The sequence below is a fragment of the Esox lucius genome, chromosome 17 (assembly GCF_011004845.1).
Source record: "Esox lucius isolate fEsoLuc1 chromosome 17, fEsoLuc1.pri, whole genome shotgun sequence".
Taxonomy (NCBI): Eukaryota; Metazoa; Chordata; class Actinopteri; order Esociformes; family Esocidae; genus Esox; species Esox lucius.
This window is the reverse complement of record NC_047585.1, coordinates 23,138,267-23,164,612: the sequence shown is the minus strand read 5'-3', so window position 1 is coordinate 23,164,612 and position 26,346 is coordinate 23,138,267. Positions and strand designations below refer to the sequence as shown.

The following is a 26,346-nucleotide window of genomic DNA, read 5'->3' as shown; positions in this document are numbered from 1 at the left end:
GTTCCACCATGTTTTTCTTTTTAGCATTACATAACTCTGTCCCAACTTTTTTTTTTTACGTGTTGCAAATTCAAAGTGGGCATACATTTTTCTCAGTTTCAACATTTGACATGTTGTCTTTGTACTATTTTCTATGGAATTTAGGGTTTCAATCATAGAATTGTGTAGGCAGAAATTAAGCAGTTATATCCAGCTAGAGATTTGATCAAGCTGCACACAGCTAGTTAATTTTCACAGCTAGTTAATGTTCTCCAGTTTAAATCTTGCTGCCTGCCACTGTTCACTTTTTCTGAGCAGATTGATAGAAAAACTACAATGCTGAAACCACAATGCTGTATTGTAAAAAAAGTCCATATCAATATGTCAAAAAATCTTATTTTAATTTCAAAACATAATTTCATAAACAAGTAAGAAAATCTCAGGACTTTGAACTGGCTTGAAGTGCAGGTAAATCAGTACAAATTCAAATCCTGTTTGCATCAGTGGGTGGTACAGAGCTCTCTCAGGGGTGGATGGGTACGATGTTGGAAAGGAAAATAGTCTTGTTCTGGTTCAGCAAGCAGTGTGAGAATAAGAAGAAATGCATCAGATGACATGTCTTAATGTTAAACTCCCCTACACTTGCTAGATTTCTGTTATGAAGTATGGCCATAATTGTTAATTGGAGTAATTATATTGACAGGGGAGAAAAAAAGGTGAAGCTGTAAAGAAATATAAAATCTACAAGTTTTAAAATTACAATATGATTATAAATGTTTAAAAATGCAATTGATACCAATATAGACTTTACATTTTAGTGCCCATCTGTAGTAATTACCAAGTATGAATGTATCAATGTAAAAAATAAGCCATTTATTATCCATTTATTAACAGTGATTATGAAGTTGACATAAGATGGATTTTACAGAGACTAAAATGCATTAGCATCATAAAAAATATACTGTACGTCCTTACGTTACAAGACTAGTTACAGGTCTGGTAACATTTGAAATACAAACGCCTATAAATTCACATTCTTTCGTATGGGTTTAGAGTGTTTTCACACCATAGTACCCAATGGTACTATCTATATAACATGAATTAACCCATCTCACCACCTGTAAATATGTTTTCAAACGTACTTCATAAATCTCATCAGCTTTGACACTTTTTCAACATTATGTGCCTATTCACACTATGCTAGTTCCATTTAAATTAGCAAGGGCTCTTTCGCTACAAATACGCTGCATGGGTCACTACAGTGTGAACACATTGCGTCATTGGATATTGTAGACACGTGAGCACTGACGTAGGAGGTGAATGGACATACCATGTTTAGTGGTGTTAACATAAGTAGCTGGCCTCTATCTCTGACACAAACCCCTTGCTGTTATCATGAAGTTCTAATTATAGTGCCCAACAACATTTTAATATTAATCTGCCTGTCAGCATGTTTTCTCAAAATGAGCACATTTTTTATCATCTTGGCTCTTTGCAGCAGCTGGTTTGAGGAGGAGGCTGCTAAATAATACAAATGACTGTTAGCTAACTAGTTAATAATTCAGCAACAATAGCTAATTAGCTAGTTTTGTTGTAACATATTAATCTACAGTTGGAGACCGTTGTCAGCACTGGTGTGTAAGGACCTCTATGGAAGAGGAGCGATGCTGGTTCGAACTATTTAATTTGTCCTGGTTAGCAACATCCCTAACCTTATTCCCTTTCATTTAATATGAAGTTTGACTTAACTGGCTGTCATGAAAACAATGACCATAATAATTTTTTCCAATATTCTTAGGATTTATTTGTTGAGGCTATAGTCACTTGTTGTTCTATTGCAATCAAACATTAGTTTATGATAGAAATGAAATAGAGAAATTAAGCAAATGAGCTAGCCAACTATCTAGCTCTTTCGCCCTAGGTCACACCACACTTTTTATGCCTGTAGCAGACGATTTGAATGTTATCATTGGAGTGAATGGGCGTTATCAATGGTTATCAGCCTCATAGATGGGTCAGAAAGGGCCTGCTAGCCTACTGGTAGGCTCAGAAGGCTGTTATCATCCATTCACTTGGTTAATTTAGTATTTAGATAATTTAGTATTGACAAAATTATCACAGTTTAAAGGCTCTCATTTTAATGGTCTTACCTGTAGACTTACCCTGACCCTAACCCATTTTAATGGTCTTACCTGTAGCAGCGACCTGAATTCGTCTGGGATTGGATCTGGAGTCTTCTTGTGTATTTATCCGTGATTAACCATGCGAATGGATGGCGTAACAGGCCCCTTCTGACCCATATCTATGAGACTAATAACCACTGATAACGCCCATTCAATCCAATGATAACATTCGAACCGGGTGCCTGTAGCCGATCTTTGTTGACACGTTATTTTCCAGTTGCATATGCAATTACAGAAGTGTATTTACATATGTAAATGTTATTTAAATTTAATAATTTCCTGATAACTGTTGTTAGTGTGAATAGCCCCTTAGAGGATTGACATAATAAAAATTTAAGTCAAGACAAACAGATTTCCACCAATGACGTGTTTTGATTTCCACCAATAACCATATAGTCTTTAATATAAAAATATACATATGAATCTGTAAAGCAGAATTAAAACTAGTGTTACATGCTTCTTTGTTTGTATCTAATGATACATTTATTATTAACTTACAAATAATTTAATAAATTAAATCAATAAATCGCTGCAAGCTAACAGAATAAGGTAATTTCTCTGGAACTACATAGTAGTTAGACAAAATCTGCTTATAGAAGGTGTTTTTCTGGTGCTCTTAATATTTTAAAGATTCATGTAAGAAATATCTGGACATTTTTGTTTATTTATAGTAAAACCAATACCTTTCACATTGGATGCTGTTTTGGATGATCATTCAGGATAATGAATTGCTTTTCTACTGAATATTTTGAAACACATGGTTATGATGTAATTGCTATTTTTGTTATTCATAACAAAAGTATGTTAATTGTAAACTACCTAAATAGACATTTTTGGATCTCATTGACTTTGGATCTCATTATGTTTAAACCGATCTATATTCTGCTACACATATGATTGTCATATAAAAATGTTATTAAAACAATACTGGGCAGATTATGTAGCTGTCCATCTAGCCTTTGCAGAAATGGTAGGAACTGGAAGAATTATCTGCCTGCTACATTAGTGTAGGTATGCAGTGTTGCAATTTTTTTTTTTATGTATCTTGATCTTGATCACTGATGATCGATCATATTCAGAGGATATGTTATAGGTGCATTATAATATTCACTGAAATGATCTTCCTTTTTGATTTATCAAATAAGGACACCAATCAAATTGTTGGATGAAATCTAAAATGAATTTCCAGTACATAATGAACAACCAACAATAGTATCTGAAAGCTTCTATCAATTTATATGACATCTTTGTGCTTAAACTGTATGATTAACATTGACATGACATGTAAGGCCACTTTAAATATTTTTCTTTTCCCCAATTTTAAGCACAACACTGAAAAACTGGCCATATCATCCAAGACACATCCAAATGTGTTTTCCTACATTGAGTTATTTTATGCTCTGTTTTTGTGTTTTGGGCAGTGACATTTGATTTGCATGAATTTAACTGTGTATGCTTTGAATGTGGGGCAGTACCCAATTACTTAGCCCTGAAGGGAAAATGTAAACCCTAAAACCCTATAAATTATGCAATAAAGTGCAAGAGGGTATGGTATATGGCCAGTATTCCATGAATAAGAGCTGTTTTTAAGCATGACACATTGAAGAGTACTTACTGTACACACACCACTTAAGGGGTGATGTGTTGGAAATATACCAGGAATTACCAATATAATGGGAAAAGTGAAAGTTTGAAATTGAGTTTATAATAGCAATTATATAGCAGTTTATAGAAGTAATAAGGGACCTCAGCAATTTGGGACATATTCTTAGGCAATGCAGCACGGACTGCACCCCCCCTCATGCATTACTGCTTAATAATACAATCGTTTGTACACAAAAATACAAACAGTTACATATTTATTTATTCATTTAAATATGTATATTTTTAAATATTTAATGTTGGGTTATTTGGCTTTCCATGTATAATTACCATATAATTACAATTCACAATCTAGAGAACATTTATTCTCTGTACTATATCTATTAGTCTGTTTACTATATTTTATCTATTTAAATATTTGTGGATATTTACTTTAAAAAATGTTTTTGTAGACCTACATTTCAGGGTCCTTATACCATGTTATGTATTGAAATCAATTTACATTGTAAACATAAAAATAATTTTGACAAAAAAGTTGGAAAATGTAAAAACTATATTTTCGAAACTGTATGTTTCCTTTAAATTCAAATGATTCCAACAACCTAAAGGATTTCTAAAATAAATTCTATGCTCTTGCTTCACTTTGCACTTTGCAGGTCTTTGCTTCCACCTTTTGTTTCTGTGCTTCTACTGCAGGTTTTTTGGTTGACAAGTTTAGGGCGAATCTACAGAGAGACATAGATATGCATCCTCTTCGGTCCGCTAGTTTCTAAGTGACATTCATCCTATCCCAATCTATGAACAGGTTGGCTTTTTGTCTGACACGCCACATCACTGCACCAAAACTGTAATGCAACTAGTGGAGAAACTTTGACATTTTCAGATTGGTAGTGGGTGGTGGGTTTTTGGGCTACTGCAAAACTGCTCTAGGTCTCCATGGCATTGCTTTTTACATGTTGTATTAATTCGTTTTACAGTGACCTGTGGTGGCTGACTATCAGTGTGTATTGAGAAAATGGTAGTTAGGAAGCATAAGCGATTGTGAATCAATGTCACCTGTTTTGGTGAAAATGAAAGGAACAACAGATGCACTGGAGAGGCAACAGCAAGACAACCCACAAAAAGGGAATAGTTTTGCAAGTGGTGTCCACAGACAGTTGCTCTCTCCTTATCTTTCCTGACTGATTCTTCTCTAGTTTTGCATTTTGCTAGTGTCCTTGTCACTACTGGTAGCATGAGGCAGTACCTGCAGCCCATTCATGTTGCACAGTTAGTCCAGCTCCTCCCGGATGGCACATCCATACGTGCCGTTGCAAGAAGGTTTGCTGTGTCTCCCAGTACAGTCAAGAGCTAGACAGGACCGTAGAAGGGCATCAACCCAACAGCAGGATCAGTATCTGCTCCTTTGTGCGAGGAGGAACAGGAGGAGCACTGCCAAAGCCCTACAAAATGACCTCCAGTGGCCTACAGGTGTGCATTTTTCTGACCAAACTGTCAGAAACAGAGTCCATGAGGGCTTGACGTCCTCTAGTGGGACCTGTGCTCACTGCCCAGCACCGTGCAGCTTGATTGGCATTTGCCAGAGAACCCCAGAATAGCAGATCCACCACTGATGAGAGCAGTTTCACACTGAGCACATGTGACAGACGAGAAAGAGTCTGGAGATGCTATGGTGAACGTGGTGGACATCCAGCATGACCAGTTTGGCAGGGGGTCAGTGATGGTCTGGGAAGGCATGAATCCAGCCATCAATCAGTTTGTGATTTTGGTTTCCACTGACCGTTGTTAAATCATTTTGTCCATAACAAATTACACAATGTATAGTAAAGATTCTGATCTTTAATATATTCTGGTCCTTGAGACCTGATGTGTGATTGTAGTGTTCCCTTAAATTTTTGGAGCAGTGTATTTTCTGGTGAACTTTTGGACCAAATATCAACCTGTTCATTGATTTTGAAGATGATCACTCACTCAAAAACAGGTGGACTAATGAAGACATATTATCTATTCCTACATCTAAACACTTCCCTTCATTTATTAAATGTGCTAAAAAAAATAGGCAAAGAAATTGTCAAAGATCAGGTTACTGTAACCAAAGGTAGTAACTGCAGAAGAGCATAAATAAGAGGTAAAAATAGGATTAGGTGTTGGAAACTTTTTTTTGTTTTGGTGATATTCAATTTATAATGAAGGACCTGCTTCATAGCAATAACTCCCAGTGGACTTGGGACAGTTGATGTCGAGTTTTGCGTCTTCCAAAGTACATCCAATGTTGTGCAGCATACATGCCAGAAAGAAGGAAGTCAACAGTGCTTTTTACTGAATATAGCTTACAAATGTCATCGTGCTCAGAGAGGCTACTGGTCTAATTCATTATGCCGTTTCAAATCCTGGTCTCACAATTACACAACTGACTGACAAGTAGTGGCTTTACAGCTGCACAATTCAGGGCTCTTTTTAAAAGTTTACCTGAAAACAATATATTTGCTTATAAATGAATGTTTTGTGCTTGTTTAATTTTTTAGATAAGCTAAGAACATATTTTAATTTACAGGAAGAACCTGGGAACAATTAGGGTTAACTGTCTTTCTCAGGGACAAGAACAACCATTTTCTCTTCCACCTTGTCAGCTCAGGGATTAGAATGGTCTTGACCATTAGGCTAGATCCAAGTTTTTTGTTTTGTTTTAGATATCATTCTATTTGTTTACAATTATATACATTTTCATTTATATCATTTTAGTCTTAATGTTTTAGTCTTAATATCCACTCTAAATTATTCAATAAAAAAAAAGAAATATATCAATATGGCATGGAATTGATGCCATAATCTAAGTGCTAAGGCCCTGGCTTAAGACAACATACAGTACACTACAAACACTTCCATTTAGCCATTGCTCTGTAGGATACTTTTGGGATCTAAGAGCCTACTAATACATAGCTACATATATAGTTTACAATAAATTTGTTTGATGACTGTATAACCATTTTTATGATGTAATAATGTCAATCCAATAATGTTTGGGGCTGGGCGCCAAATACCTTACTACAAAGTATGCAACTCTATCTAAAGGTTGTTAGATATTTTTTCTACATTTCAGCAAATCATTACCCACCTGTAAAAGGTTCTGTATAACAGAGCTGTAAAATATGCAATAAAAAAACTTTTCAAATATGTTAGTGCAGTATGACACTTGTTGGAAACTTTTCCCCATCTGGAACATCTCCTCAAGTTTCAGAGCTTTTGTAAAAACCTACAATCCAATGCAAAACGGGCCAATTAAACACAATCGCTGTTCCGGTTCTTCACTAGCGTAAGGTGGCATGTTGGGTAGCAGCCTGGTCTCAGGTTTGGGCTAGATGACTTGTCAATTCATGGATGTTCTCGGACACAGTCTGTTTCACTCCTCACTCTCCTCCATATCTCCCTTAGTAGTTTTGCTTGTACGCTGGAAACAGTGGACAATAGAAGCAAGGAAGAAGCTAGTCATGATGGCCACTACAGACACAGAGATGCCAGAAAAGATGATGATGAGTAAGTCTGTTAAGGTAAGCGTGATCTGGCACTCCCGGAAGCTGTCCTTTGAGAGCTGGCTCAGGGACACCTGTCTGCCATCCATGGGTAGTGTACATTGTATGCCCTCCACTCCTGTAAGGGACAAAAATTAATAGGATTAGAACTAGACTGAATCCCCTGACATACAACAGAGCTACCATTATACTTGTTATCATGGCAAACATGATAAGTGATTAATTTCTAAATCACAAGATGCTGGAGAAATGAGCGATAGAAGACTGAGCATACAGGAGCCTTGTATGAATGCATTTCATGAAATACTACATTGTTTTACAAGAGTAGAGACTTATTATAAACAAATTGTTATGATAACTAGGGCCCTCTTCAGATCACCCCACAGATGTTCAATTGGATTCAGGTCTGGGTTCTGTCTGGGCAATTCCAAAACATTAATCTTCTTCTGGTGAAGCCATGCTTTTGTGGATTTGAATGTGTGCTTTGGGTCATTGTCGTGCAGAAAGGTGAACTTCATCTTCAGCTTTCTAACGGACGCCTGAAGATTTTGTGCCAAAATTGCCTGGTATTGGGAACTGTTCATAATTCCCTCCACCCTGACTAAGGCCCGGTTCCAGCTGAAGAAAAACAGCCCCAAAGCATTATGCTGCCACCACCATGCTTCACTGTGTGTATGGTGTTCTTTGGGTGATGTGCAGTGTTGTTTTTGCGCCAAATATACCTGGAATTATGGCCAGAAAGTTTAACCTTGGTTTCATCAGACCATAACACATTTTCCCATGTGCTTTTGGGGGACTTGATGTTTGTTTTTGCAAACTTTCGCCAGGGTTAGGGTTTTTTTGTAAGAAAAGGCTTCCATCTTGGCACCCTACCCCATAGCCCATTCATATCAAGAATACGGGAGATTGTTGTCACATGTAGCACACAGCCAGTACTTGCCAAAAATGCCTGCAGTTCCTTTAATATTGCTGTAGGCCTCTTGGAAATCTCCCTGACCTGTTATCTTCTTGTCTTTTTTATCAATTTTGGAGGGACGTCCAGTTCTTGGTAATGTCTCTGTTGTGCCATATTTTCTCCACTATGTTCCATGGTATATCAAATGCTTTGGAAATTATTTTGTACCCTTCTCCTGACTGATATCTTTTAACAATGAGATCCCTCTGATGCTTTGGAAGCTCTCTGCAGACCACAGTTTGTATTTGATTGGTTAATTCTAAACACAGCCACAACCCAGTTATAAGAGGGTGTCTTGTAAGGTTTTCATTTTTCCCCCTCGAAGATTTCAGTTTTTTTTTCAATTGAATTGTTCACATTATAGGTCACATTAAAAGTGGAAACATTTCTGACATGATTCATCTTTGTCTCATTCTTTTACATTACAGAAACCTGGCATTTTAACAGTGGTGTGTAGACTTTTTATATCCACTGTATCTGCAAAATGTCAAGTACGAATAGTGAAGAAAGTGCATCATTGAAGTCAATATGTATGTTTCCAATAGGGTTATATGTAGTGAAGGATCACTGGCAAACAAATGTATTTTTCACTGAAACGTTGATAATGGAATCACATTGGTGGAAAGATCCATTAATTTGGCTGAATGATTTGCCCATTACTAACATTTGGTTAAAAAAGTGTAGTCATACTTCTCTTATATTGCCTGTTTGAGCATGCATATCATGATCTGAAATAATTCTAGAATAACTTTTGAGCTGTCAGGTGTCAAGGCTGAGAAGCTGTGCTTCCTATACTATAGCCATGCCACCACTCAAGTGGCAGTAATATGACTGCAAAGCTAAACAGTGCTTTGAGGCCAGTAAAGGAAAATACAGTTTATGGTTGACTTACTGGTGTTATTTAATATATTTTTACTTTAATATGTTATTTTTATAATTCAATATACTCCATTGTATGGAAGAAGGTGTTAGAGAGTAACAAAAATGTTACAAAGAATAATGTAATTTAAGGAATTATTTGTTTTAATTTAAGAGATCTACTTTCTGTGACAGGACAGGCATGGGACGGGGCTTAGGACCCAGCAGTGGCTTCTCCGAGAGTGAGAGAAAGAGTAAGGGGAAATCAGGGCAAACTGGGGACCCCTGGGGAAGTGATTACCTGTCTCCTTGCCTATATAAAACAGGTGCAGTCAGTGAGCATGAGGATGTTGCCCAAAGTAGGTGCAAGGCACGTGATGATGTTGCTGGTTTGTCCCCCTGAACAGAAAATGCTGTGACAGTGATTTTTTTGTTTGTCTTTATGTGAGCTATCCCCATTTAGGGAAGTGGTTTTGAGTTTGGAATGTTTGAGTATTGCCGGGAACACATAACCTGAGAGAACTGTGATTTGACTCTGGACTCATTCCTTTCCACTGTTCTCTTTTGGGCCGTACTTAGGACCTTTCACATTGTATATGTAGGCTGGATTTCAGCACAATCCATGTAGAAAAGGGTACAGTTTTCATTTCAGATATACTGTAACAATAGAAAAATCGGCAGATATAGTCTGTATCGGTAAATAGTTCCACAATTTTTTTTAATAGTTATCGGGTACAAAAATCCCATATAAGCTCTAATTACAATACCAATATTGCTTTTTGCAGAGATTCTCTGAGAATGAAGGCTATGAACTGCACAGGGAACCCTCTAGCTTGTATAACATGTTCAACCAGCCCCAAAACACTGAACTGAATTGCTTATAACTTGTTAGATACCCCTAATGAGATGTCATTGCAAAATGTTCAAAGGGGAGGGGGTTTCGGTCATTGCGATTGCCACATTTTGTGACATTGATGTGGAGTAAAGTTTGTCAGCCATCAGGAGCCCCTGGGGCCTCAAGCAGCTGCCTGCCTTACCTGTTCACAAGCTATGCATTTGGTTCTGAGATTTAGATCTCTGGATCTGAATATATCTTTGGCAAAATAACCATGTTTTGGGAATTATAGGAAAATGATTGGCATATCGTAACTCCATGGTTCACGTGTGAGTATTGAACCTTAGGAGGTGTATCGAACTGTTCGATAACATACTGTGTACCGTTGCATCCCTAGGATGAGTACAGTCAGTGGCGTCGTTAGCCCTGGGCATCCGGGTCTATAGCCCTGAATGTTTTGTGATCCTAGCGACGTCTCTGCAGTCAGTGATACTGTAGAACTCCTCTGCAAACCATTCAAATGAACGAAACAGTTGTTTAAATGAACTATAACATTTAACTGAGTCAGTCATTCACAAGTCTTTTTAACAACCCCTTAGTGTGTTTTCAAATGTGTGTATCATCACAATCAATAAACAACTAACTGCTTTCATTATTGTACCTTGTAGAGGTGTCGCTAGAAACCAATTCTTTGAGAACTGTAGTTCAGTACATCAGTAGTGCTACAGTGACAAAAGTTTGCAACACGCCTCACCAGTCCAAGCAAGCGTGCAATCGATGGAAGTTTAAGAGCGACCTGCGAAGGTGAGTTTTATGTGTATGCGAAAGAGCCAACGTGAAAAGCAGCTCCATCAATGCCACAACACAACATGATATAGTATAAAACAACTTTTGACAGACTGTCATAACTTCAAAGAAGTAAGTCAATGTTAGTAGTTAAAATGCTATCAAAATGGGGTCATGGAATGAAATATTTGTGGTGATGAAACACCTTTTACAATATAAGGAGGAAATGATTGTCCTAAAAGCTTTCCAGTTTCACTGACTCTGCAACTTTGCGGAACTTAGTCACCGCTGATGACAGATGTGCTCGTACCAAAACCATCGCTCTCTTGTTTTGAATAGGCTACTGTTCTCTGATTAGGCCTATTTGGAATGGCCACAAGTTTGTTTGAAATAAACAATGTTGCACAAGCATTTTTTTAAAGAAAATATTTACTAAATAATAAAAGTAAACATCCTGTCTAGCTGACTTGATTAGTTTGGTGCTTGCCATGCCAGGGTTGTGGGTTTATTTCTCACAGGGAAGAAGTAATGAAAAAGAAGAAATTATTGACGTTTCTGCTCAATACTGTTTTTCTAAACTCTAAACAAGAACATCTGGTAAATTACTTAAATCACAAAAAATCATGCCATGATAGGTACCACATTCTGGCAACTTTGAGTTATCAAACTGAAAGTCTCTGGATTCTGTTAAAATGTATCCATCTGAAATTAAGCAATTAGATTAACCTTCACAACTAATAAGTCCTGAGTTTTTATTTAAAGCATTGTCTGGGACATCCAAGAACACTTTCATTACACTCATCTCAAGATGTTATCATGATAAATAAGTCAATTACGCTCTCCTGAGTTTCTTGTGCATATAGTTTACCACTATGACATACTCAATGCAATCAATAATGACAATTTGTCAGGACAAAATATATTTACATCATAACTCAATTATTCCCAAGGTTACATGAGCAGCATTTCATCACCTTGCTGGACCAATTTGTTAACATGGAGCAAATACTTACAGTGAGGTTGACATGTCCTTTGGAATGTTGATGGGATAATATTACAAGAGATGAGATGTAGTTTTACTGATTCTATATTCTGAAATGAGCAGCTTTCAGCTCTGCATAGCACAGTGAGTGATTTTCAGGTGGCTTATCTATACAATTCACCAAACTAAATAGTTCAGTATTTTAGCAGCATTTAGTATTTTGACCTCTACTCTCTGACATTGGTAGCTGTATCACTTTCTCACATTAACATTGTTGCATGGTAACAGCACAGCACTATTACAAACACCATTATTAATAAAAACACCCAGCAAATGTGTAAAATGAGATTGTCATATACTAACATACATAAATTGCCTCTTTACAGTAGAATGAAAAGGCTACACATATTGATGCAAATGTTAACTCAGGTGGGCAGAGAAGCTTAGTGAAGGTGGGTGGATACTTACTGTTTCCACATGCCAAAGAATGCATGTACATATGCTTTGTCTCTCTCACACAGACACACTTGCACACTCCTCAGAAACATTCAACATTTACTGGCATGTTCTGCTGTCAGCATTAAAATACACTGTCTTTGGTTTAAGACTTTTGTCCTGAAAAAAGTGTAAAACTGTACATGTAAGGCTTAAGAGATTGTTATCATTCACTAATTTAAAATGCCATTAATGCTGTTCAGCTTAAATATTTGCTGATGAATTAGTGAACACTTAACCATACTGTTTTCTGTTTTTACTACAGTATGAGTGTGAAAAAGCATACATAATAGGCTTTCCATGTTACAAGCATTGGATTACATGCCCAGATGACAACCAAGAAGGTTTAAAATTAAATTAAGGTTTAATTAAAGAAAAACAAATCTGCTGTGCCCTTAAACAAGGCACTTTATACTAATTGCTCCCATAAAAAGTCCTACATAATGTAATGTAAAGTCCTACATGTAAAAGATAAGCTATGAATTATTTATTTTAATGAGGTCATAGTGGTAAAGAAACAGAGGAAAAACAATTTTGCCTCCTCAAAACCTTGGATTACATCTGACATTTTGGCAAAAAAAAATATTATTCACAAAAGGTTGCTGTTTAGGATATGTTAATTTGGATTTGATTACACATTACTGTATACATGTTTTAACCCACTTGATTATATATTTGCATTTTGAAATGGCCCTAATTAACTGTATATGGTTAAAAGTAGTAGATGCTATAGTATCAGAGTTTTAGACTCACTTCTGCGGTGGATTGCTTAGGGAGGGCATACAGAACTCTCTGTTTTAATAGGCTACAATCAGTTGTCAATCTTATTTTATCTTTTTTACTGGAAAGTGGTTTCTGCTGGAAAGAAGTTTCTGATTGGACAGCAGCTTTAAGTGAGTGAAGACTGTTCTATTAACAGTGTCACTGCTGGATCCATAGTACTGTAGCTGCTGCTGCTTTCTTTTCTTTCTTGTCCCAGAACTGCTCCTCAGGAGCCTTTAAATACCCGTCCTGATGAAGTCCTGGTGGGAGGCTGCTGTGTAGGGGTTGGCTCCAGAAAGTTCTTGAATCTGCCATCTTCTTCTTTTGAGGCAGTTGGTGCGGCGCTGATTCAGGAGTAGGCCCATTCGCACCACAAAATAAAATAAAAACTCTTGAGTTAGTTAGTTTTGCTGATGATTAAATCTGCATTAACTGGCTGGCTCATCATGTGTGAGATGCCAGGCTTATACAATCCCTTTTATTAATGAATATATTACTTTAATACTCTTAATATATACTTTAACTGATAATAGTTGGATAGCAAGCTCCCCCTCGAGCTGCACCAACTGTTTTATACTTTCTTTTTCAAATTATTTGTGATTGACAGATGCAAATTGCAGAGATGGACAAAGGTTTAAGTTAGTTTAGAGGCATTAGTAGTTGTACATTAGTTGAAGACAATAAGACAATATTGTTAAGACAATAAGACAACATATATAAATTGACTGGCAGTTGTAGCTTGTTATCACCCAATCAAAAAAATATATCAAAGCAGCTATCAATTAAATTCACATTAGAGCCTTAGTGTGGCAATTATTAGGAGACATCTGGCTAAGATTAAAATTGTAAAAGAAAAATGTATAATTTGACAGACATTCAACAGCACTAAACAGGTAGGCTTCCTATTTAGCTAATACTGGAGGGTTGAAAACGTACAGTTGAAAGTTTGGTCTCATTTTTAATTGGCCTTAGCATTACAGTAGCTAGCGAGCTTAATCATCTCTTGGTTTGATGCTGTAAACACAGCCACGGTGTCATCAGAAGACATGATATATAACATGCAATATGTTAGTTTAGCAGGCTAGTACTGGTTGCTGTCTCTCCCTTTCCTCTGTAAATTTTTTTCTACAATCAGATTTTATGCACAATAGGACTAAATGCAATTTTACTATATCTCAAATGACAAAAAATGTTGTTAACATGAGAGCAAATTAATTAATACATTTTTAACTGCTGTCTCAGTGGCCCAATTTGTCTTTTAAATCTAATCCTTGGGATTTTTCCTAAAGTAGGGAAAGCTGCTCATGTTCTATCACTTTATAAGGCACAGGGGCAGAGCTAAGGTTTCCGTGCTGATGGGGTTATTTGTTTTTCAAGTTATTTTAAAGGTGAAGAAAGGTCTGGCATAATTTGCCTTGAATCCAGCCTCTCAGCTGCATTTTCAGTAAGGGCGTACAGACCTTTGATATCCACAATACAGGGTCAGTCTAAACATGCCAGGAAACCACTTAGAAGATATTAATGTGCAAATTCCTGATTGGCTAATAGTATGATAAATCCACCCTCTTACCCAGATAACTGGTCACTGGTCAATCGTAATCAAAACACACTGTGATTTAATGATCTTGGCCAAACTCTTTTTCAGCTTTTACATAAAAAGTACATAATCATTCACATTTTCAGTATTATTTAGTGTGGCATTATCATGAATCATACAGAAAATATTATGTTTGTATGGCATTGTAGCAACACCTTTTGTTGATCATGTTTTGTAAATGATTTCATGATTCATGTTTGTAAGGGGCTCTTGTTGGCCATGTAGTTAAGTTGTTAGAGTAGTGAGCATATAACATCAGGGTAGTGGCTTCGTTTTACATGAGGGCCCAGTATGAGAAAGTATAAAAACGCCTGCACTTACTAAATAATCAAATAAAAACGTACTACTAAGTAAATGTACGTTTTTTGGCTACTTCTGTGGGCAAACATATATAGAACTTTTTATTCATTTTATTGATTCTAAATTAAAATAAATTTATTTATCCACTTTCCATTTAGACATGTATTGCTTACAATAATAGTTACCTGCTTGCTTCAATGGCAGCTTGCATTTATTTTAAAAATGAAATACAGTATTATAGCTATAGTAGTTATAGCTCCCCAGCTCTGCCGCCATGTGTTGGAGTTTACCCCGGTGAACGAGAGGGTCGTTTCCCTGCGCCTACGGGTCGGGGATAGGTCTCTCACTGTTGTTTGTGCCTACGGGCCGAACGGCAGTGCAGAGTACCCGACCTTCTTGGAGTCTCTGGGAGGGGTGCTGGAAAGTGCTCCGACTGGGGACTCTATTGTTCTACTGGGGGACTTCAACGCCCACGTGGGCAACGACAGTGACACCTGGAGGGGCGTGATTGGGAGGAACGGCCCCCCGGATCTGAACCCGAGTGGTGTTCAATTATTGGACTTCTGTGCTAGTCACAGTTTGTCCATAACGAACACCATGTTCAAGCATAAGGGTGTCCATCAGTGCACGTGGCACCAGGACACCCTAGGCCGCAGGTCGATGATCGACTTTGTTGTCGTCTCATCTGACCTGCGGCCGTATGTCTTGGACACTCGGGTGAAGAGAGGGGCGGAGCTGTCAACTGATCACCACCTGGTGGTGAGTTGGATCCGATGGCGGGGGAGGAAGCTGGACAGACTCGGCAGGCCCAAGCGTACTGTAAGGGTCTGCTGGGAACGTCTGGCCGAGTCTCCTGTCAGAGAGATCTTTAACTCCCACCTCCGGCAGAGTTTCGACTGGATCCCGAGGGAGGTTGGAGATATTGAGTCCGAGTGGACCATGTTCTCCACCGCCATTGCCGAAGCGGCCGCCCGGAGCTGTGGCCGTAAGGTCTCCGGTGCCTGTCGAGGCGGCAATCCCCGAACCCGGTGGTGGACACCGGAAGTAAGGGATGCCGTCAAGCTGAAGAAGGAGTCCTATCAGGCCTGGTTGGCTTGTGGGACTCCTGAGGCAGCTGACGGGTACCGACAGGCCAAGCGAGCTGCAGCCCGGGTGGTTGTGGAGGCAAAAACTCGGGCCTGGGAGGAGTTCGGTGAGGCCATGGAGAAGGACTATCGGCTGGCCTCGAAGAGATTCTGGCAAACCATCCGGCGCCTCAGGAGAGGGAAACAGTGCCCTACCAACGCTGTTTACAGTAGAGGTGGACAGCTGTTGACCTCAACTGAGGATGTCGTCGGGCGGTGGAAGGAGTACTTCGAGGATCTCCTCAATCCCGCTGACACGTCTTCCATTGAGGAAGCAGAGGATGAGGGCTCAGAGGTGGACTCGTCCATCACCCGGGCTGAAGTCACTGAGGTGGTCAAGAAACTCCTCGGTGGCAAGGCACCGGGGGTGGATGAGATCCGCCCTGAGTACCTCAAGTCTCTGGATGTTGTGGGGCTGTCTTGGTTGACACGCCTGTGCAACATCGCGTGGCGGTCGGGGACAGTGCCTCTTGGATGGCAGACCGGGGTGGTGGTCCCTCTTTTTAAGAAGGGGGACCGGAGGGTGTGTTCCAACTATAGGGGGATCACACTTCTCAGCCTCCCCGGGAAAGTCTATGCCAGGGTTCTGGAGAGGAGAATACGACCGATAGTAGAACCTCGGATTCAGGAGGAACAGTGTGGTTTTCGTCCGGGCCGTGGAACACTGGACCAGCTCTATACCCTCTACGGGGTGTTGGAGGGTTCATGGGAGTTTGCCCAACCAATCCACATGTGTTTTGTGGATTTGGAGAAAGCATTCGACTGTGTCCCTCGCGGCATCTTGTGGAGGGTGCTTGGGGAATATGGGGTCCTGGGTCCTTTGCTAAGGGCTGTCAGGTCCCTGTACAACCGAAGCAGGAGCTTGGTCCGCATTGCCGGCAGTAAGTCAGACTTGTTCCCAGTGCATGTTGGACTCCGGCAGGGCTGCCCTTTGTCACCGGTTCTGTTCGTAATTTTTATGGACAGAATTTCTAGGCGCAGCCAGGGGCCGGAGGGTGTCAGGTTTGGGGACCACACAATTTCGTCTCTGCTCTTTGCAGATGATGTTGTCGTGTTGGCCCCTTCTAACCAGGACCTTCAGCATGCACTGGGACGGTTTGCAGCCGAGTGTGAAGCGGTGGGGATGAAAATCAGTACCTCCAAATCTGAGGCCATGGTCCTCAGTCGGAAAAGGGTGGCTTGCCCACTTCAGGTTGGTGGAGAGTGCCTGCCTCAAGTGGAGGAGTTTAAGTATCTAGGGGTCTTGTTCACGAGTGAGGGAAGGATGGAACGGGAGATTGACAGACGGATCGGTGCAGCTTCTGCAGTAATGCAGTCGATGTATCGGTCTGTCGTGGTGAAGAAAGAGCTGAGCCGCAAGGCGAAGCTCTCGATTTACCAGTCAATCTACGTTCCTACTCTCACCTATGGTCATGAGCTTTGGGTCATGACCGAAAGGACAAGATCCCGGATACAGGCGGCCGAAATGAGCTTTCTCCGCAGGGTGGCCGGGCGATCCCTTAGAGATAGGGTGAGAAGCTCGGTCACCCGGGAGGAGCTCAGAGTAGAGCCGCTGCTCCTCCACATCGAGAGGGGTCAGCTGAGGTGGCTTGGGCATCTTTTTCGGATGCCTCCGGAACGCCTTCCTGGGAAGGTGTTCCGGTCCCGTCCCACCGGGAAGAGACCCCGGGGAAGACCTAGGACACGCTGGAGGGACTATGTCTCCCGGCTGGCCTGGGAACGCCTCGGTGTCCCCCCGGAAGAGCTAGAGGAAGTGTCTGGGGAGAGGGAAGTCTGGGCATCCCTGCTTAGACTGCTGCCCCCGCGACCCGGCCCCGGATAAGCGGGAGAAGATGGAGATGGAGAAATACAACATTTATGAGGTGCTGGTCAAATAGAATCAGCATGTTTAGGAGAAATCTGATTAAAAAACAGTGGATGATTTTGTATGTTATATATAGTATATTGTATCAGACAGTGATGTGGTGAGCCAGTGAATATACAGTGGCATCATAATTAGAAAGCTGCTCACGTAGTGTGCTATAACAGCTCTCTGGGGAGTAACCTGATAGACTGTGAAGGGAAATTCTGACTCTGACCCTGTCACATGAGCTTTGGATCATGGACAGTGTTGATAGCTGCGCCAAATTAGATCTCAGACTGGCCCATGGAACCAATGGGACCTAGGCCATCCTTTGCTTCCCTGTAGGTGGCTTTGGCTAATGTTACCCACAACCATTGTACTATAGACCTGTTATGCTCTAAATTATACATGGCCTTTGTTCATCATTAACCCAAGAGCACTGGTGACAGCACTGGATCATGTTTACACTCATTTCCCTGATGAATCATTTAAGGATCTGTTTGGTGGCAGACCTGCACACAGACTGAAAAACAGTCATGGTTTTTGAGAAAGGTTGTTAATTGGTATGCATGTTTAGTCATCAAGACATATGCAGATGAAGATTAGAACTAATTTTCAAAACGTTCACATTATTTACTTACAGTCTGTGGGGATCCATAGTAATACATCTTGGGCATCTGTCCATTTGCTAAAACAGAAAATCTGGGGTTTGGGGCATTAATAACCTACTTATTCGAACAGTTATGCAAACAGCAAAACTCAGTAGGCTGTGTGCAGTGCAGTGGAATGGGATATAACACATGGTAAATAAGCATATTAAATCAGGCACAAACTGGTCCAGAGCGTGTCTGCACTGTTGCTGCAAGAAATATGGTTAGTGTGGTCTAATCGATTATAAAAAAAATTCCAGGATATACAACAGGAAAAGGAAAGAGGGTGAGATTCCTTAGAGTTTGATAGACATGTACTGTATATTTCCATGTTCACCTTGTGGTAATACAAACTGTTGATATTGTTTGTGCATTAATCCTACCCATAACGCTTTTAGATCTGGATTAAAGGGTACCATTACTCTATGACATATCACGAACACAAGGAGGATGCTCTCATGATACCTCTGTAAAGCATTGATATTGAAGGGCTTATCAAGTGAACCTTGTTCTATAAATGACTGTCCATCTGTCACTGCAGAAGTAGTGGTCAACAGCTCCATCCGCAAACATTTAAGTTAACATCCACATTCACAGCCCCCCCCCCCCAACACACACACATTAGCTTTTAGTTCCTTGTAAATACCTGAGAAATCTTTTTTTGCAATATTTTTTGACATATTTGTATGTATATCTATGTAACCTACTGCTGAGGGACACCGCTTGAGGGACCTAATTTAACAAATGACACAGACTATAATCTAAAGTAATTTATTCCTCAAAAATCTACAGACATGCAATTTCATAGTCTGGAAAAATAAGTACACCCATAGATTCAATACCTGGTGTTGTTAAATCAACTGGGAGGAATGTTTACCCACTCTTCTTGACAGTATTACTTCAACTGTGTCATGTTCGAGGGCTTTCTTGCATGCATATCCCACATCAAGTCCCCTAATAGCATTTCGAGAGGAGTGAGATCTGGGCTTTGAAATAGACATTCCATAATCCTCCTTTAACCATTTTTGATCAACTCTGTTGTAGCTTTGCTTGTGTGTTTTTGTCTTGTCCTGTTGTAGGATCCATGTTTGGTTCAGCTTCAGATTTTTGATTCTCCTCAATAATTATCTGGTACAATATACAATGGTTCAGTCAATGATGACAAATTGGCCAAGCCCTGAGGCAGCAAAGCAGCTATAATGCCACCTTCTCCATGGTTTATGGTTGATATGAGATTATTCCAGTACTATTGGTCTTTACCCAGGTGTTGTCACGGAAATGCCAATAATGTATTGATATTCTTTTTTTCTCAGATAAGAGGGTTCTTCCTTCCTGACTTCCCATGTAGGCCAAGTTCATGCAGTCTCTTCTTGATCATTGACTCATGCACTTTAACATTGAACGTGGCTAGAGAGGCCTGTAGATCCTTTGACCCTGCATGCGTTTCTCAGAGATTTCTATGAGCATCTTTCGGTCAGGTCTTGGGCTGAATTTGGTGGGATGACCTGTCCTATGTAGATTATAATACTTATTCTGAGGGCCTTGGACAGGTCTTTTGAGCTGTCTTTATGTAAACCTGGACACTCCCAGGTTACTCTGTAATTGTTTTTGTTATATAATTTCAATTTGTTTTGGTGCATCTGATTCATATTTTAACCAATTTCTGTAATAATAAATAGTTTATCTCATTTGAACAACTTAGTATCTTGTTTGAATGACTTAATATCTCGTTTGAACAACTTATTATGAGAAAAAAAGCTTTTAATCAGGTAGTCTTGTTTAATTGCTTAAGTTGAACTTCTTGCATTGTAAAAAGAGAAAGCGTTGCTCACTAGTTGTGACCAATATCAAATAGTATACCAATTCACAGCCTAACAACCCTCCTCTATTCAAAACAAACATACTGCCACGCTTATATAAACTGAGCACTAGTCCGCAGTCATCTTTAGAATATGGCTACTGCATAATTTAACCTCTCTATATAACAACATTTTTTGGGCCTTGTTCAAAGACCTGGGGCTAATATGGAAACACCTGGACAAACATTATTGAATCAAATTGGACGATTATTTTACCCGGAGCCATTATGTATAACAATTGAAGCTGCAGTGTGTACAAGAAGTTCAACTTAAGCACTTAAACAAGACTACATGATTAAAAGTTAAATTTTTGCAAGATTTAATATTTGCCTAGATTTTATATTTATGGGACAATCCTATTGGGCATTACATACAATGTTTTATAATTTGAGCAAACTGTCACAGCACACTTGATTCGCCCTCACCTCACGCCAACATGCCACCTTTCAGCCGATTGCTCACTGTTCTGACATAATGCTTTGGAGTTCAAAGGTAGCCTTGCTTTATGGTTTCAAATAACTATTAATGAACAATTACAGGACCCATCAAAGGACGGAATCAAAAAACAATGGGCTGTAGCAACCAATACATGGCCTTGTAATCCTGCTGCATAATTAATCTGGTCTAATTAGACATACTAATGATTATCTCATTTGAGCAACCTAGTATCTCGTTGGAACGACTTATCAAAAAACAAATATTAATAAAAAAAAGAAAACGTAAAACTTTTATTTTTAATACCTTTTTTGCTAAGTCATCCAAACAATATACTAAGTTTTTCAAATGAGATAAACATAGTCTCTGGTGCCAAGATGTTTTCTGCCTTGGGCTTCAGGGCTTCCATTAATAAAGGTTGGGGTATACAAACTTTTTCCAGTTAAGGACATTTTCCTTTTTTTTAATTGCATTAATGGTTTTAGAAAATGGTATATGTTATGTGTTAAATGGGGTGACATGTATCAGTTAATGTGGTTGGAATTTAGGTTGAAAATACATGTGTGTTTTCACATATACCATTTTCACATGCCTTTGAACATGACTATAGTCGTGGACCTTTCTTTCTCACACATACTCACAAACACCACTCAGGAATCAGATCCTCCCATAATACTAAAGAATATTTAGGGCGGTTTGAAGTATTCACACCAATACATCTGTTGAACAACACCAACTGGGTATTGTTAGCAGTGTGTAGGTGTGTCTGACACCATCATTTTCCTTTGGAGCCATTTCTGTAGGTGTGGTTAGCAAAAATTCCTCCACAATTTGAGTTACAAAAAGACTCATTGAGTCATGAATATACTTTCGGAATATATCTTGCCCAAGTTTCATGAGAAGTTCTATAACTATGTAAGTTAATTTTTAAAAGCAACCAGGGACATACAGTCACAAGTTGTACTTTTCGTTTGAAATGTTCAGCCTTGTTAACTCCATCTATATTCATCAGCAACATTTCCTACTTTTAATAAGCACAAAGTCAGTCCCCAAAAAAGACCACGTCCCTGTGCTTTACTAACGGTGAAGTTCTAAATGCTTTGAGCAGTATACATCTTGAATGTGTGTTCTTAAAATTCAGCTATGAAGTATGTGTGTGTTTGATTGATTGATTTTATTAAATCGTTTACTATGGTGGTTTACTATGGTGGTGGTTAGGAGCAGTCTGTTATTAAAGCCTCCTAGCCAGGTCAAACAATAAACACGCACTGATTTGAATGTAAATGCTTAACATTAGGTATGACTCAATTTAAAGGTGCATATCTGGGCCCAGTTGGCAGGTATGACAGAAGTGCTGGCTGGGGAGACATAGGGCCTTGTGTTTTCTGCTACTGATATGCGTTGTTTTTACAATGGGTTGATCCCATGTTAATGTAGATCGTAATTTTGTGGCCCTTGTGGAATCACCTTGGCTTGGAAACAGTGACAGCTGTGGGCTTATTTGTATTCCAGGTTAGTCTTCTGTATTATGACAGTGGATATTGGTCATCCACCTGACACTAACTCTTGTAACGTGTAACTCTCCTGTCCTTAGTAAATGTGTTATGAGATGAGATTTTTTATAATACCATTTGATAATACCATTTGTCTCAAAAAAAGGCAATGATGAGTCAACCAGTGCAAAAAGGATGTAGTAGAATTTAAATGGTTTTCAACTCACAGCTCATCATTCAGGTTAGTGGTTAGCCCTGAGTTAACCTGCCCCGGAGCAGGTAACTTCTAGAGGATTCATCGTCATACCAATTAACCTGGTTAAATGCCAATGGTTATCACCAGTTAGCTCTGCGATGACCAAAGGTATTTCAACAACTCATCAAACCTGTTTAGTGTAGGGCTATGGGGTTTGTTATTTTTAAGAATGGAAGAAATGAACATCTCTACAATTGTACTTGCTTTTATTAAATCCCACATCAATGGTATATTCACCAACTCTTTTAGCAGAATTGTCATCCCTTTTGTCTTGCCACGCATACATTCTAAGTGTCCTTGCGATGCAGAAATACAGAAATGGGGCTATAGCACATCAGTACCTAAACCCACAATGGGTAACGCCTGGGTTCAAGCCTCCACCAACAGGAAAATGAGAGGTAGTACTTGGTGGCATTATTTTTACAAACAGCACAGATTTATTTCACTTAAGAACCTAAGTGGAGAGGCAGGTGTTTGGCATGCACAGTAGCCTACACTACAGTATGGACAAAGCCAGGGCAACATACATTTGATGCTCAAACTTAATCATCAACATGAGTTTTCTGTGATTTTGTTTCCTTTACTGCAGACATGAATTAAATGAGACATCCCCTGAATGTCTCCCCCCAGAATTGGTTTGTCATTGTCTTTCATTGCTGTTAAATCCCTGGCACTGTGGGTTCCAGTGGGAAAAGGAGGGAGACATAATTAGAATGGACAATAGAGTGTTTCCTCTTTCTATTGTAAAACTATCCAAAGCTATTCTAAAACTCTCAAAAGAACACACAGCAAGGTACAACGGTAACATATTTGCTAAGATAATATAATCTTAGTGTTGCACAGCTTACAATATTTAGGTCAAGCCAGCTGTAGCTGTAAGTTACATCCCCCTGATGAAACCACTTACCATTCGGTAGCTTGTGACTGTTTTCTTCTAGCCATGCAAACAGGTTGGCAAAGTTGCAGTTGCACACCCAAGGGTTGCCCTCCAGTCTCACCACACGTAAGGATGGCAGCTGGCTCAGCGCTCCCACCTGAAGGCCAGACAGGGCATTACGCTCCAGCTCTAGTTCACGCAAGGAGGTCAGGCCCATGAATGCATCCTCGTTGACCATGCTCAGAAAGGGGTTGTTGCTCAGGCGAAGTTTGATCAGGCTACGGGACTGCCCAAATGTCCCAGATGGGATCTCAGTCAGGTTGTTGCTGCCCAAATCCAGAAACACCAGCCTGGAAGAGGTGCTTAGGGTGCCCGGCTCAATATGGGACAAAGAGTTGTTCCGTAGATCCAGGTAGACCAAATCACTGTAGAGAACTAGGAAGTCAGAGGGTATGCGTGGGATCCAGTTATCAGACAGAAGAAGCCTGCGGACGTCCAAGGGGATCTCATCAGGAAGACGGGTGAGTCCGCGACCACTGCAGTCCACAGTGTGTGCATCTGGGCACAGGCAGCTAGCTGGGCAGTGTTCCCCCTGAGCCCGCCAGACAGAAGACAGAAAGACGAGGAGAGGCTGGAGCCAGCAGACACATGGCAACATGGTCAAGGGGGAAGGAATAGAGAGGGAATGGAGAGGGAGGCTTTGGGTGAGGAAGAAAGCAAACGGGTGTTGGGAAGTAGAGAGGGGCAGAGGGTGGGAGATCAGGAAGGGGAAGGGGAAGGGGAGAACGAGAGGGGAAAGGGCTGATCAATCCCTGTGCAGGAGCATCCAGCTGTTCTTGAAATAGAAACAGGAGAGAACTCCACCATCGAGCAGCGAAAGAGCAGTGTTGAACTCTGTTTTCCAAGATCATGTAGCAAGCAACCTGTATAGAATATCAGATTGCTGGCTTTGAAAAAGCTAGGGGAGGGAGATAACAAGCAGTGGGAGGGAGGCAGTGCGAAAGAGAGGGAAAGAGAGGAGAGAGAAATCTTACCAGAAAGAAGGTCGCTTAGCAGAGGTAAATAGAAACTACAGAAGCATGAATTGAGCGAAGCTGGGGGCACAGACAGGGGAGGGGGGTGAGAAGGATATGTGCCTGAGTGAGTCAATAACAGGCAGACCAAATGAAGAGTGAAATTGTTCAATTTTTCTCAGATTTCTGCATGGGAATGCCTGACGATCTAATCTGCCTGCTTATATAAAAGGAGAGAAAATCCCACAGTACCACAGCTGAAGTGTATGCAAGGTTTTTTATTCCCTCTCTACCTCCCTTTGCTCTGCTTCGCATCTCGCCGGCAGAGCTCGACAAAACACTCCCCAGCTAGCTCCCAGTGCTCTGTTCCTATAGAAAGGGAATCCAAATGTCCGTGGAGGAGACATAGTCATGCAGATAGCAATCCTTAACTGATCACAGTAGCAGTCAATCAAATGTCTGTCTCTCTCAGAATGTGCTAAAAGCATTTATCTCGTGCCCTGCTATGGAGGCGTGTCCTTACCATGTTGACAACATGTGATGTCATTTCCTTTTTTGAAAATATGAGGGTCATTTCCTTCAGAAAAAAATTATGTGTGAATAATAACTAACAATTTATATTATAATAGGCATTCGTTCTTCAACTAAACCAAAAAAGTAATTGTTCAAATTTGATGATTCATTGTATTTATTTGTATTACCAAGCTATGTCATAAAAAATTTTTACACTTGAAATGCTTTACTATTTTTAATTAATACAATGTAAATTGTTTTATAAATGTACAACCCCCCTGTTTCCAAAAACGCTTGGACCCTTTGTAAAATGCAATGATGTGCAAATAATTTAAACCCAAATTAAATCGAAAATAATGCAACCATAGTTCCAAAAAGTTGGGACGCTGCGTAAAATGGAAATAAAAACAGAGTGCAATGATGTGCAAATCAATTATCACTATATTTAATTGAAAATAGTTCAAAGAGAACATATGAAATGTTGAAACTCATTTTGAATTTGATGCCAGCAACATGTTTCAAAAAAGTTGGGACAGGGGTATGTTTACCACTGTGTTGCATCACCAGTTCTTTTAACAAAGAGACCAATTGCTGTAGTTTTATAAAATGTATTCCCATTCTTGCTTGATACAGGAATTCAGCTGCTCATCAGTTCGGGGTCCCCTTTGTTGCATTTTTTGTTTCATAATGCGCCACATTTTTTCAATGGGGGACATGTCTGGAATGCAGGCAGGCCAGTTTAGCATGCAGACTCTTTTACTACTGAGCCATGCTGGAATAAGCAAGGTCCATGAATAACCATAGTTATTCACTATTTATTTATTAATCATCAAGGTATTAATCATGAATAAATAATTGTAACATCTTTCATACCCTTTATTGATGTTTTATTATCTGGGGTCATTATGATGTGTTACTGAATACCACAGCAAGGATTATCAGGGTTCTATAACCACAGCATGCTCAAGCAGGAGTGCCTTCCCTTCCCACTGTGAGAGGCTCTCCAGCTGCAATTAAAGAAGGGCACATCAATAAATGATGAATGTCAAAAACAGCATGTTATTTGGCTTGGCCATGTTGGGTTTTAGACACAGCAAGCGGGACAGGAGAAAAGAGGAGAGGAAGAACAACTACAGGTGCAGTAGTAAACCATGTCAAATGGAGGCCTTCTGCAGAAGTATTATCCTAAATATTGTAACAGTAATCAAGAAAAATAACACAATCATGGAATAACTTATTTATTTTTGTGCGGCCAACATCACATCAATTCCTAATTCAAGAAAATGCATGTCTTTTGATAGTGATACATTTATCAAACAAGCCTGAGCTATGTTAGGTGAGCAGAGTGACAAGTAAGGGTATGTTGCATTTTCGCAGAACAGTTTAAAAAGATTGGAGCAGTGATGAACTCTCCCACTT

General features: G+C 39.7%; 1 protein-coding gene across 4 annotated transcripts; it reads right to left on the bottom strand.

Annotated features, from left to right (window-relative positions):
• Positions 1–437: 437 nt before the first annotated feature.
• Positions 438–24,907, bottom strand: lrrc38b (leucine rich repeat containing 38b). 4 transcript variants are annotated; one of them, XR_828507.3, is made up of 3 exons: positions 23,432–24,907; positions 6,880–7,412; positions 438–547 (listed from the first exon to the last, which is right to left on the bottom strand). XR_828507.3 is itself a non-coding variant. In XM_010881655.4 (2 exons), exons 1-2 carry the CDS (start codon positions 24,057–24,059, stop codon positions 7,165–7,167), a joined length of 876 nt encoding a protein of 291 aa, XP_010879957.2. In that variant the 5' UTR covers positions 24,060–24,907; the 3' UTR covers positions 5,618–7,164. The 4 variants fall into 4 exon arrangements, 3 of the variants coding, with proteins under 3 accessions (XP_010879957.2, XP_034142919.1, XP_010879958.2); XM_010881655.4 differs by lacking the exon at positions 438–547 and having other exon boundaries at positions 5,618–7,412; XM_034287028.1 differs by lacking the exons at positions 438–547; positions 6,880–7,412 and adding an exon at positions 12,579–13,311.
• Between the last annotated feature and the right edge of the window lie 1,439 nt (positions 24,908–26,346).

Coding starts and splice junctions, on each gene's coding strand:
- lrrc38b (XM_010881655.4), bottom strand. CDS start 24,059: ATGTTGCCATGTGTCTGCTGGCTCCAGCCTCTCCTCGTCTTTCTGTCT. Junction 7,413..23,431: donor CAGTCACAAGCTACCGAATG/GTAAGTGGTTTC, acceptor TGTCCCTTACAG/GAGTGGAGGGCATACAATGT.